The sequence below is a fragment of the Bos mutus genome, chromosome 2 (assembly GCF_027580195.1).
Source record: "Bos mutus isolate GX-2022 chromosome 2, NWIPB_WYAK_1.1, whole genome shotgun sequence".
NCBI lineage: Eukaryota > Metazoa > Chordata > Mammalia > Artiodactyla > Bovidae > Bos > Bos mutus.
In genome coordinates this window covers 108781810-108796106 of record NC_091618.1, presented here as the reverse complement: position 1 = coordinate 108796106, position 14297 = coordinate 108781810, and the positions used below count along the sequence as shown (strand labels likewise).

The following is a 14297-nucleotide window of genomic DNA, read 5'->3' as shown; positions in this document are numbered from 1 at the left end:
CACAACTGAGCAACGAACACTTTTACTTTCCGTCTGTCTCACTCACTCTTCACCTAAGAACCTCAAGAGAGACATTCATTTCAGGTAATGCTTGCAAAAACCAGGCTGATTAAGGGTTTGACTTCAGACTTCAATTTAGGCCACTAGTGAATTGGTCTAGAATCTAGACCAAGGGTCAGCAAACAATGGTCCACAAATCAAATCGAGACTGTGGCCTGTTTTTGTAAATGACATTTTATTGGAACATAGCCACAGTCACTTTTTTCCTACTGTCTATGAATGCTTTTGTCCTACATAGTTGAGGAATTGAGTTGAATAACTGCTTTCTGCCCATATGGCCTGAAAAACCTAAAATCTTTACTAACAGGTCCTTTATGGAAAATGTTTACCAACTCTTGAACCAGGATATGTGGAAAATTAAACCAAGAACAAGTACTTTCTGTCTGTTCATCTTATCACTTCCTATGTGGAATCTCACTTCTTTCATCACCATCATCACTATTATTTCCATAGCTGTCCTTAGATTAATCATCTCTACACACATTATCATTTAATCCCTGTAAAAACTCCTTAACGTATATGCAGTCATTTTCCTCATGTTATCAATAATGAAATCAGGGCTTGAGAGATTAAGTAATCTGCCCATGGGAGGAATACCTGCCATAATTAAGGAAAAGGACAGATGGACAGATGGAGAACAGATGAAGAGAGAATGTTTATCTCATGCATAGCCTAGGGAATTCAGGGAGACGTCAAGAAGCTGGCCCACAGCATCATGATATATAGATTAGAGAGGATATTGGAGAGAGAGGAAATGGATAGCAGGCTCTGAGAAGCCCCATGGCCTAGCCATAAGGGAAAAAGAGAGTGGGGAAGAATTCTGGGGCATTTTGTTCTGATGTGATATAATCCATGGGAAGAATCCAGCTCATGGAACTACCACAGACTAGGATCACTTGATTACCTGAAAAAGACTACATTCAAGCAGGAGTCAACCTTTATTTTAGCTCAGCAAATAACCCCAATCCTCAATAGACGGCGACCAAGGAAACAGCCTCCATGTGAGTCACGAGACAAACAATCATTCTTTGGTTGAAAGAGTAGAGAGAAAGAATCGTGTGCTCATCCTAGAGGCCAGCATGAGGAATTGCCTCTTCCTTTACAAATAGCACTGATAAAAACAGTGCTGTTAGCTAGGAACAACTGATCGTGATCAGGTAGCCTTCCCCTAACTTGGTGAGATGGCCAGGTTTATGAGTCAAAGAACGTCTTCCCCAGCTCTACCCAGGAAGTTGGCTACTCCGCTTGTGTGCAATAGCAGCAGATGAGCCTGAGAGCTGAACAAAATGTGAATGGAGAAATTGAAAGTCACTCAGTCATGTCTGACTTTTTGTGACCCCATGGACTGTACAGTCTATGGAATTCTCCAGGCCAGAATACTGGAGTGGGTAGCATTTCCCTTCTCCAGGGGATCTTCCCAACCCAGGAATCAAACCAGGGTCTCCTGCATTGCAGGTGGATTCCTAACCAACTGAACTGTCAGGGAAGTCCTGTCTCAAATAGTGCTCTACCACTTAATATACACTGAGACATTAAGTAAGTTAGGCAGCCTCTATACACCTCTATTTTCTCTATTATTGTAAGGATTAAATGAAATAATACAAGTAAAGCACTTAGAAACATACCTGATTATTATTGTTATTATTACTGGTGGTAGTGGTATAACTGTGCATGCATGAGTGGGAAGTAGCTTCCGTCGTGTCCAACCCTTTGCGACCCTATGGACTGCAGCCTGCCAGGATCCTGTGTTCACAGAATTCTCCAGGCAAGAATACTAGAGTGGGTTGTCGAGCCCTCCTCCATGGGATCTTCCCAACCCAGGGATCAAACCCTCATCTCTTACGTCTACCTGCATTGGCAGGTGGGTTTTTCACCACTAGCATCACCTGGGAAGCCAGGTATAGCAGTAGTTATCCTAAAAATTAGTTCACTAGTAGCAGGAATACAGCAGTAGCAGTAAGCACATATTACATGTAACGAACTCTAGGATAGTCAAGCTAATAATAGTGTCTCTATTGTTTCAGTAACCCTTTCATCAGAAAACTATTGTAAGGCTGTTTATATAATGAATCAAATTCTTGTGTCATGACTCTAACTCACTCAGTGTCCATATGCTGCCTTATATACCTCTTACTGACCTAAAAACATGTTATTCTTTGTAGAATAGTTATGTTCAATCAAAAATAATGTATTCTTTTAAATAATAACAGTAGAAAAATTGGAGATACTTGACAGAACAAAAGCTATCCCAAGTGTTTCCAAAGAGTTATTTAGCTTTCAAACTCCCACAGAAGGAACTTCCCTGGTGGTGCAATGAATAGGAATCTGCCTGCCAATGTAGGGGACATTAGTTTGATCCCTGGTCCAGAAATATTCCACATGTTGAGGAGCAGCTAAGCCCATGTGCCACAACTACGAGCCCATGCTCTAGAGCCCAAGAGCTGCAACTATGAGCCCATGTGCTGCAACTGCTGAAGCCCTCACAGCTAAAGCCTATGCGCCACAAGAGAAGCCACTGCAACGAGAAGCCTGCACATCAAATTGAAGAGACGCATCTAGAGAAAGCCTGCATGCAGCAATGAAGACCAAGTGCAACAACAAAATAAATCAATTAAAATAAATAAATAAATTTTAAAAAGCCATGTTGTGAGCTGTCCTATGGAGAGGACCAAGTGATAAGGACTGCATGTCTCTGACCAACAAAGACCTAAGGTGGTCTGCTCACAGCCATTAAAAAAACACACACACACACACACACACAAAAAACTCCCATGGAAGAATATTTCTGAGAAATTTTTGAGTTCACTTGGATAGCCCAGATGACAATGAACACTATTTACAAACTGATGAAAACTATGTTTATCTCTTTTTATTTCAGATTTTCCTCAGTGTCATAGTAGGGGCTTTAAATCTTGGCAATGCCTCTTCCTGTTTGGAAGCCTTTGCAGCTGGGCGTGCTGCAGCCGCCAGCATCTTTGAGACAATAGACCGGGTATGTAAAAGCCAAAAGTAAAAGTTGAGGGCAGGGAGAGAAATGAACTCATGAGGAATTTATCCTCAGTGTTAAAAAATATAAGGAACTATCACAATGCCCTTAATTCAGCAATACTTAATAAGTACTGTCATGAGCCAGACCACAGTATGAGATGGGAGTGCTAGAGTGAAATACAGCAAATAAGGCCCCTCCTCTCATATCATATGGGAAATAGGCATTAACGAAGTCAGTCAGTCAGTCAGTCAGTCAGTTCAGTCGCTCAGTGGTGTCCGACTCTTTGCGACCCCATGAATCGCAGCACGCCAGGCCTCCCTGTCCATCACCAACTCCCGGAGTTCACTCAGACTCACGTCCATCAAGTCAGTGATGCCATCCAGCCATCTCATCATCTGTCGTCCCCTTCTCCTCCTGCCCCCAATCCCTCCCAGCATCAGAGTCTTTTCCAATGAGTCAACTCTTCGCATGAGGTGGCCAAAGTACTAGAGGTACTCTGAAATCATCTTTCAGGATTTGAAATAGCATTAACGAAGTAGACGTATCCAAAGATAGGATAATATTAGACAGTGATAAGTGCAATGGTGCCTCAGAAGGTAAAGAATCTGCCTGCAATTAGGGAGATGTGGTTCGATCCTGGCTTGGGAAGATCCCCTGCAGGAGGGCATGGAAACCCACTCCAGTATTCTTGCCTGGAGAATCCCCATGGACAGAGGAGCCTGGCAGGCTACAGTCTATGTGGTTGCAACGAGTTGGACACAACTGAGTGACTAAGAAGCAGCAGCAAGTACAGTAATGGAAATAAAACAGGTCACTGCAATAGCAGTTGGGGTAGGGGAAGGAGACTTTATATTGAGTGACAGTGACACCAGTTATGAACTGAGAACCAAAGCAGGTGAGTCAGCCATACAAAAAAGTACTTAGGAGAGGAGTGATGCCTGGGAGGTAAGAGCAGGGAGCATATTCAGGTTGGAACAGGGCTTGGTGAGTGTAAGGAAATAAAACAAAGTCAGTGTGACTGAACAGAGTGAGCAAGAGATAAGATGAAGAGATGGGAAGCGGCCAGATCACACAGGACTTTAAAACCCAGTTCATAAGATTAGATTAACTTCTAAATGTGACAGAAAGTCTACAGGCTTTGACCCTGGTAGCCTAGCTAAGAGTTTCCTGATTAATCTAGTGGAGCACATTGGACATCAAGATAGAAAGGTCAAAATCTACGAACATCTCTGAGAAGATGCCCAGGACTGAGTCAGAAGCCCTGGAAATCCAGACGTGCGTTGTGTCCCTACATTGTTAGTGTTGGTGAGATTAGAATCTGCCTGAGAAAACTGTCCATCACTTTATCTGTTTTATATTTTGGGGTTTCATTTATGGGGCTTTATAGAAAGATAGTTGAAAACCATGTAGAGCTATCCAAATTCTACCTCATTCTTGGCATTGTTGTATGCTCAAATAAGATGTGTCTAAAACTCCCTTGAAACTATTACAAAAAATTAAGGCATTTAAAAATTTAAGAATAAAGAAGGAGAAATAGATGACACTGTAGCCCCAAAAAGAGATAGGATGATGAGTTTCTCTCACTAGAGTAAGAGAAGGAAGAAGTTGGCCCTGAGTGTTCTGGTAGCAGGAGATAACCCTCACTCTGGTCTGATTATCCACCATGGTTAAGTTCTGAATTAGGCTCACTACTAACAGCCATGGAGGTGAAATTCAGCATGTTGATTAAAAGTTGGTGGCATTTGAAGACACCACTTGAGAACATTCAGTTAGTGTCTATCATCATCTACAATAGTCAAATGTAGGATATTATTGGATCTTGGCCACTTGAGACTCCTCTACTTCCTCAATGAACAAATGTGTATCATCTGTCAAGTTAGGTTATGGTGATGATCACATAAAAGAAAAAACATTAAAACACCTGTAGATTGTCTTCTTGGGTATCTCAATATTATAGTACTCCATAATAATATCAATATATTATATACCAATATATTAATTACAGATTAATACCATATATTATATTGTGATATTTTCACTATATAAAATATGTCATAGTAATAGAAAATAAAAATACTAATTAAATTAAATTAATGTGATAATGTTTTATACCAATTATATAATTATTGGCAGTTTTAATTATAATTAATTATATGTTATTTATGTAAGTTTGGTTATATATAAATCTACATAATATACATAATATATAATATATTTTAATACAATTATATAGCAATAGTAATTACATAGTATACATCTCAACATTAATTTCCCAATAAGTGTTAGTGAATATTATTACTATTATTAATACAATTTAATGTAGAAGCAGCTTATCTTTGGCAATGTTTAGCCTGATTGCTGTTCTGTATTATGAATAAATTCAAACTGAGATGGACAGTAAATGCGTGTTATACATGCCGTTGCTCTATCCCTTTTCCATTCCACTTAAGAAACCCCTCATTGACTGTATGTCAGAAGATGGTTACAAGCTGGATCGAATTAAGGGTGAAATTGAATTCCATAATGTGACCTTCCACTATCCTTCCAGACCAGAGGTGAAGGTATGTGCCAATCTTTTCCCAATTTTCTTCTTTGATGATTCATTTCCAGAGCCACAGATTATTTTTCTGAAGCATGACTCATTTTCCAGGAACAAGGCACAGAGGCATGTTTCTCTGGAAGTGTCCTCAGGTCTTGTTCCTTAGGCCACTAACCACATTCCTTGTGCTAATAATAATAATATACAAATCTCTTTGGTAGGAACAGTTTGGTAGCACATTCAGGTTAAGTCAGCTGAGTGACACCCTGTTGAAACGAGTGGCAGGTCCTGTCACTGTGAGAGCAGGCTAAACAAACTGCAAGGCAGTCAGAACAATCCAGGACAGCCGTGCCAAGTATCTCTTTAGAGGCTGCAGAAGGTCAAACTCTGCCTGGGTGGGGCAGGAAGTGGCAAAGGAAAGCTGCTCTCTGAAATTTTTTACTTCCTATCCATGTTTACAAGGATCATTAGATCAGTCCTTAGAGGAAAGGTAATTTTGTAATCTTATAATCACTGTCTTGTACTATGCAATTGTTCTGGGCACAAGGTGAAGAAAATTTACACTGTTCCCACGCCTACTGAGCAAGTGTCTTTAGAGGCAATTTACCCTACAGGAAACAGAATCTACTTCTCTAAAAGAACTGGCTTTGGAAGGAGAGGAGACTAATTCCTCATTTTTAACAGAGTATCTTTTTCTTTTCATTTATTTACTTTTAATTGAAAAATAATTGATGCACAATATTGCACAACTTTCAGGTGTACTACATAGCAATTAGATACTTGCATACATCATGAAATGATCACTGTGGTAAGTCTAGCTATCATCTGCCCCTACCCAAAATCATTACAATATTATTGACCATATTCCTTATGCTGTATATTATGTCCACGTGCCTTATTTATTTTATAAATTCAGGCTTCTACCTCCTTAACCCCTTCACATATTTCCCCTTCTGGCAATCACTCATTTGTTCTCTGTATCTCTGAGTCTGTTTTCATTTTGTTTTGCTTGTTTGCTTCTTTTATTTTTTAGATTCTACATATAAGTGAGATCATACAGTATTTGTCCTTCTCTGATAGTTCACCTAGCATAATACTTTCTAGATTCATCCATGTTGTCACAAACACCAATATTTAATTTTTTATGTATGAGTAAATTCCTTTGTGTGTATGTGTGTATACATATGCATATGTATACATATATATATTCATCAGTAGATAAATGAGTATAGAAGATGTCTCTCTATATATACCACATTTTATTTACTCATTCATCTATTGATCTATTTAGATTGCTTCCATATCTTGGCTATTGTAAATAGTACTGCAATGAACACTGGTATGCATGTATCTTTTCAAATTAATGTTTCTGTTTTTTTCTGATAAATACACAGAAGTGAAATTTCAGGATCATTTGGCAGTTCCATTTTTAATATTTTGAGGAAACTTTGACTGTTTTCCATAGTTAGCTACCCTTCCTTAATATTTCTATGTCCCCACAGAGGTCATGGAAATGTAACTTAATTTTAACACTACATAGTTGTAACATAAGTAAATTTATATATATACACATAGAAACAAATATACATCATACATACATACTTATATACGTATATAAGATAGGTACATGTATATTCTGATATTTCTGAAGTATATTCTTGATTACAACACACATACATATATAAACATCAAATGTAAAAGTGCCTAGTGAAATATAAATAACAAGGTAGTACTTACTCAGTAAACACTTCTGAATAAATGGCTAAAAACTCACTTTATAATATCTGTTTAGAGACAGCTGTTCAACAAATACCAGTAGAACTGAAACATATTTATTTCATTTCTGTTTTATCTTCTATTCTCAATGCCAGTAGTTTGCTTTAACAAAGTCTTACTGCTAAGTGACTTTCTCCCCTAAGCTAATTGGGACAGTCTCCTTGAGGTATCCTGGCATGTCAGAAATGTTTTAAATTAGATTTTGGAACATAGTTTTCGAGGTTGGCCTGGCTTATTTACTTCAACAGTGTTACCACACGTCATGTTATTTGTTGGCTATGGCTATTAGTTTATGACTAAGTAGTGTGCTAAATGCTAAAACCACATCCTAGCACTGTTTACTAATTTTTCTGGTTATTAATGAAAATCAATGGCTGTTGCTATGAGGGCATAAGTAAACACAAACACAGTCTCCTAACAAAGTGTTCTAACTTGTAGCCTAATTGATGATGATCTGAACATTGTTCTTTTATTTTCTCTGCAGATTTTAAATAAACTTAGCACGGTCATTAAATCAGGGGAAGTGACAGCTATGGTAGGATCCAGTGGAGCTGGGAAAAGCACAGCACTGCAGCTCATTCAGCGATTCTATGACCCCACTGAAGGCATGGTGTGTATCTTCTAGAAACTTCTTAATACATGGGGATGTGTGCATGGATTCTCAGTCATGTCCAACTCTTTGCAACCCCATGGACTAGCCCACCGGCTCCTCTGTCCATGGAATTTTCGAGGCAAGAATATTGGAGTGGGGTGCCATTTCCTCCTCCGAGGATCTTTCTGACCCAGGGATGGAACCTGTGTCTTCTGCCTCTCCCGCATTGGCAGACAGATTCTTTATCAGTGAGCCACCTGGGGATAGGAGGTTGAAAATGGTGATATATTGGTCAAATACAAACACCTAGCGAACACTGACAGCACTTTGACATCTGCGTAGTTCAGTTAATGATTTGTTTGGTTTGGTTTTTTGGCTGTAACCTGCGGCATGTGGGATCTTCCCAGGGATCAAAGTCTGACTTAATGATTTTTTTTTTGACTAAACCAAATGGACGAATTCTCTCCATAGTAGTTGTGTTCAATGAATAATCAGTCCATCTGCTCAGTGATGTAACTGAATGTACAGATACATTCAAAATGGTATTGCTGCCTTTTCAGTGAGGGAAAATTTCCATTTCTTTCTTCATATTATAACAAAATTGTTATTATTCCCTAAAGTTTTCCAAACACTAAGTATAAGAAAGCTTACATGGCCAGCATTAACAGAGAACAGTTCTTGATTGTTACTCTGAGATGTTAGGTCTAAAAATAATTACATTATTTTTGCAAACTACTTAGTCTCTTTCTCCTTGTTTTTGTCTGACTGTAAATATAGACTGAAACTAAAAAAATATTAATAATTGCTACTTATCACACATTATATGTCAAGTACTTTATAGAGATCATTACTTATTTTCACAGCAACTTCCAAAGATAAATATTCCCATTTTACAAATAAGGAAGCAGAGAAATTGAGAGTTGCCTCAGATTTGAACCCAGGTCTGTTGGATGTCAAAGACTCTTTTCACTCTGCCTCATAATCATTCTTGTTAACATCTCCTTGATGCCTTGAGATAGAATCACTTGACTGTATATTAAATGACTTCTTCCATGCAATGAGCTCTATATAATGCAGGTACTGTCAGAGTGACACGGCAAATGTGATAAGGTTTTCTTTTTTCACAGACACTTTATTCTCTGATTGGGTATTCTTTGCTACATACCACTATAATTATACTCTGAATATATAGATATCATGTTTTTTATATAAAATGTTTATATTTTTGCTAATAGTAATGTTTATTTACTTATCCCATTTATAGTTTCAATTGCATTTGAACACCTGAGTGTCATTTGATGAATCAGGCCAGAAAGTAAGATTTTATTCTAAAACATACACACATATGCAAGATAGAGACCACTGGTCGTTTTCTTTGTATCTTTTGAAGTTCATTTTGGCTTCAAGTCAAAAGATAGAAATATTTAAAGTATGATGAATAACTGTACTCTTTATTGAGAAATTAAAATTTTTTCTATTCTTGGGCCAACTGAGCTAAACTAAGTAACCTTTATATCAATTGTGTTTCTACAATGAACTGTCCTACAGCTATACTTGATTTCAATTTATATTGTCATCCTTATATTAACCACATTATAAGAGGAATTGTTTTGCACAGTCGTGTGGGTCTCATTTTTTCCCCTCATAGATCAAGTACAGCACAGTAGTAGTATTCAGAATCTTGAAGGATTCCAAGAGAAGTGATGTTGTGGGTTTTGTCCTCTAGGTGACCTTGGATGGCCATGACATTCGCTCTCTTAACATCCAGTGGCTCAGAGCTCAGATTGGGATGGTGGAGCAAGAGCCTGTTCTGTTTTCCACCACCATTGCAGAGAACATTCGCTATGGCAGAAGAGGTGCAACAATGGAAGATATAGTCCGAGCAGCCAAGGAAGCCAATGCCTACAACTTCATCATGGACCTGCCACAGGTACCCCTGGCCTCTCATTCCAGAGGGAAACCCAGAATTCATAGAGGGAAAAAATTTACATGGTAATATGCATTGTTTTCATTTACTTTCTAAATGATCAATGTCATGTTTTCATTTTGTGCCTGGAAATGTACTTTGAATTCCCCTCTTTGTCTGAAAATATGATGTTATTAATACATTAAAATCTGCCAAACTGCAGCACCTTCTTTTAGAAGCTGGCTTTAACATAGATACAGTTTCCTTATTTCATCTATTTAAACATTTGTCTAAGCAGATGATAAATTTGTTGTGTGGTGATAACTTTCACAATGCTCTTTTGATGTCTGCAACTGTTACTGTTCTCAAATTTTCTTGTGTTTGGGCTGCAAATACTGTCTCTTCAGTACTATGTCTCACATATTCAAAATTTCCTCATTTATCTTCATTTCATATGATAGCAGTGACAAAAACCAACTCAGTGTTATACTTGTATGGATTTCTTGGCCAATGGTCTGCTAAATCAAAGAAGAATTATTATTACTATTTAACACATATATAGCGCTTACTCCCAGAGAAGGCAATGGCACCCCACTCCAGTACTCTTGCCTGGGAAATCCCATGGACGGAGGAGCCTGGTAGGCTGCAGTCCATGGGGGCGAGAAGAGTCGGACACGGCTGAGCGATTTCACTTTCACTTTTCACTTTCATGCACTGGAGGAGGAAATGGCAACCCACTCCAGTGTTCTTGCCTGGAGAATCCCAGGGACCGGGGAGCCTGGTGGGCTGCCGTCTATGGGGTCGCACAGAGTCGGACACAACTGAAACGACTTAGCAGCAGCAGTGCTTACTACATATCAGGTACTTTTATAAGCACTTCACAGCTATTAGTTCATTTAACTCTCCCAATCATCCTGTCAGGCAGCTATATTATTATCTCCATCTACAGATGGAGAATTGAGTTTCCAAAAGGTCAAATCACTTGCTCAAGGCAAGGTTCTCATCCAAGGTGGTCCTGGTTACACAGCCTGTGCTCTAGAATACGTCCTTCTCAGCCTTCCAAAATGCCTGTATGAATAGGATTGCAGCTGTGTGTATGACATAGTCTAGTGGTGAAACAATATACAGCTTCAGAATCAGACCACCTCCGGACAAATCTTCTGCACTTGTAAGATTTATGAACTTGGGCAAGTTACTTTACCCCCTCAGACTGCAGCGTTACTTTATCCATCCGTTAAGGAGAATAGTAGTACCTGCCTCACGGCCTATCAGTCAGGACTAAATGAGATGATATGTGTAAAGAGCTCAGATCCACGCTTTCTACATGGTAGATTCTCAACTCATGTTGCTAATGTAAGTGAGATAAGACACTGACCACATCGCCCCCTTCTGAGATTCCAGTGTAATACTGGGCATGCAGGATAGTAACTTTACTGTTCATGGTAGTGATTATAAAGCTACTTTGATCCTTCATTCATAATATATAGACAACTTTAGTGTTGTGCTTTTCTGTGTTGTCTAGCTAGAAGAAAGAGACAAGGAATTGACATATGCTTTAATCCTCTAAGATGGATTTTCAGGATGCTGATTAACTTTTATTGTGGTGGAAACATTTTAATTGAAGTTGAGCTAAAAAGAAACACTTTAATCATCCAGAATAAAAGAATAAATCAATATCTTTATTTTACACACAAATATTGATTAGATAATAACCTGTTTCAGGAAAGGGTTTTTTTAAAAAGTGAAAGATGGATGTGTGAAAACTCCTGCTTGAGGAGGAAGCTAGAAGGGACCTTTGTAATGAATGGATCACTGTCAGGATCCATCAAATTCTTGCTCTTCATTGCTGATGTTGCTTTCTTCCTAGCAATTTGACACTCTTGTCGGGGAAGGAGGAGGCCAGATGAGTGGCGGCCAGAAACAAAGAATAGCCATTGCCAGAGCCCTTGTTCGAAACCCAAAGATCCTGCTTTTGGACATGGCCACCTCGGCACTGGACAATGAGAGCGAAGCCATGGTGCAAGAAGCACTGAGTAAGGTTTGTTGAGAGTCTAGGTTCCTTTCATAAGTCTGTGTGGGAATTCTTGTGTTGTAGGAAAGGCCTCTGTGAAGAGAGGAGAAAGAGAAAGAGAGACATCGAGAGACAGAGAGAGAAGGACTACATGAGTCATTGTATCTGTTTGGAAAATATTGGTTCACCACAATGTTCTGCACAGTTGAACAGAAGACATATCATTTGCTTCTAAAGGCGGCACATGTAAAATTTGTTAAGTCTAAGTCACAATATGTGATTTTAAAAATTTACATTTTGGATGTAAGATGTTGATTAATGGCAGCAACTGGAGCAACGTGTGATGTGTTTATTAGCCACAGGAAAGTACGCTGACATTTTCTAATGTCTGTTTAGCCTATTCAAGAATTTAGGGATCGAGCCTGACTTACTTGTGGATTCTGAGACAGTCCAAATGGCACCGTCAGCTTTGTCTTGCAGTCTGACTCAGTGCACTGTACACTCTCACAGGTTCAGCACGGGCACACAATCATCTCTGTCGCTCATCGCCTATCTACAATCAGAACTGCAGACGTCATTATTGGTTTTGAACATGGTACAGCAGTGGAAAGAGGCACCCATGAAGAACTGTTGGAAAGGAAAGGCGTTTACTTCACACTAATGACTCTGCAAAGTCAAGGAGACCAAGCCTTTAATGAAAAAGACATAAAAGGCAAGTGCCTTTTCAGTTATACATTATGTTAAATAATTAACATATATGATGTTTTTGGATTTCTATGCATTTTAATATATATTGTCTTAGTTGTTCTCCTCAAAGCCCTGGGGGACATAACACAGATGATAAAGGAAAGAACAGATGCTCAGGGGGCTTAGTTATTGATCAAGTCATAGTGCTAAAACCCAGGTCTCCTGTGGAAGAAACTTCAATTCCATCCCCCTTTTCCCCCTCACACTTTGCAAATAAGAGGGTCTTCCTAGAATGTCCTGCACTCAGTATGAGCTCTCTTCTTGTTGGTTGAGTGAATTAAACAATGACTAAAAACTTTTATGCATATTTTCATTAATGTAGGTAGATACTTCAGGTCCTAATGTACTTTCTCCATTTCAATCTGAATTTTCTTTTTTTTTTTGGCCACATCATGTGACATGTGGGATCCAATTCTCTGACAAGGGATCAAACCCATGGGCCCTGCAGTGGAAGCATGGAGTCTTAACCTCCGGATTTGGTGGTTTACCTAAACCCATGTTAAGCATCCATTACAAACTTTCTCTCCCATATCAAATCTGGATTTGTTAATACGATTGGGTAAAATGACTGTATACATTGAACATGTGATTTATTCTGAAAAGATTTTTTTTTTAATTTGGTTCATCTACTTTTTTTTTTTTTTTTTTTGCCACCTAGTGGATTTCTCAGACTTCCCTGGTGGCTCAGACAGTAAAGAACCTGCCTGAAATGCAAGAGTCCTGGGTTTGATCCCTAGGTTGGGAAGATGCCCTGAAGAAGGGAATGGCAACCCACTCCAGTATTCTTGCTGGAGAATTCCATGGCTACAGTCCCTGGTATCAAAAAGAGTTGGACACAACTGAGCAACTAATGCTTTCACTTTTCTTTTCAGTGGGTTTCTCACAAGATTTTTTTGTCATTCATATCAGCTATAGCTATAGGTATCTATTTCTGTGGTGATAACACGGGCTATCATATAATTCAAAAGATTTAATCTTGCTGAGTATTTTTAATTTTTTTGTTGTTAGAATGTGCTGGACAAGTGTTAACAGGTTGTTTGAGATCAGACATAGTAACGATATGCTATGCAAATATAGTAAATAATGTTATTTTGCTTTGATTCTGCTTATTGTATACACTAAGGGATCACTCGTGTTGTATTGAATAGGAAAAGATGAAACCGAAGATGCCTTACTTGAGAGAAAACAGACCTTTAGCAGAGGGAGCTACCAGGCTAGCTTAAGGTAAGCTCAGGCATCGGGGCAGATTTTTAAGTTTTCAGATGTTTTCAGGAACCCTCTGCAGCTAAGATCTTCTGGCAATATCTCAGGTACACTTGGAAAGCCCTAAATACAGCCCTAGGTCTTGTGTAATACGAACATGCAAATGAATCATAGGTTGCCGTATTGACATTTCTGTCTCCAATCCATAGAAGTTTTTAAAATTTGGCTTCTCATTTTATTGAGGGTACGGGGTCATGATAAAGATGCTCTGTAGTTAAAATGTTGTTTGCTGAGCTTAGAAAGGGGATTTTTAAAAATCTGTGTTTAGACTTGTCTCCCAGAGTTAACTGTGGTATGAAGCACTGTCTTAAATGGAAGTCAGATTCATGCCTTTAGCTCCATTCTTTAACCTACTGAGCTGCAATTGAATTACAAATATTTCTGCTCCCAGAGCTCCCCATCCAAGGTGAAATC

The 14297-nt window shown here is 38.7% G+C and overlaps 1 protein-coding gene across 1 annotated transcript in view; it reads left to right on the top strand.

The window, feature by feature from the left end:
• Nucleotides 1–14297, top strand: part of ABCB11 (ATP binding cassette subfamily B member 11) — an 80590-nt gene that overhangs the window by 28714 nt on the left and 37579 nt on the right. Inside the window, exons 9-15 of the mRNA XM_070360738.1 lie at nucleotides 2939–3052; nucleotides 5500–5610; nucleotides 7849–7974; nucleotides 9683–9886; nucleotides 11730–11900; nucleotides 12384–12585; nucleotides 13775–13844. Coding sequence (XP_070216839.1) covers nucleotides 2939–3052; nucleotides 5500–5610; nucleotides 7849–7974; nucleotides 9683–9886; nucleotides 11730–11900; nucleotides 12384–12585; nucleotides 13775–13844 — 998 coding nt within the window. The remainder of the gene's footprint in view (nucleotides 1–2938; nucleotides 3053–5499; nucleotides 5611–7848; nucleotides 7975–9682; nucleotides 9887–11729; nucleotides 11901–12383; nucleotides 12586–13774; nucleotides 13845–14297) is intronic.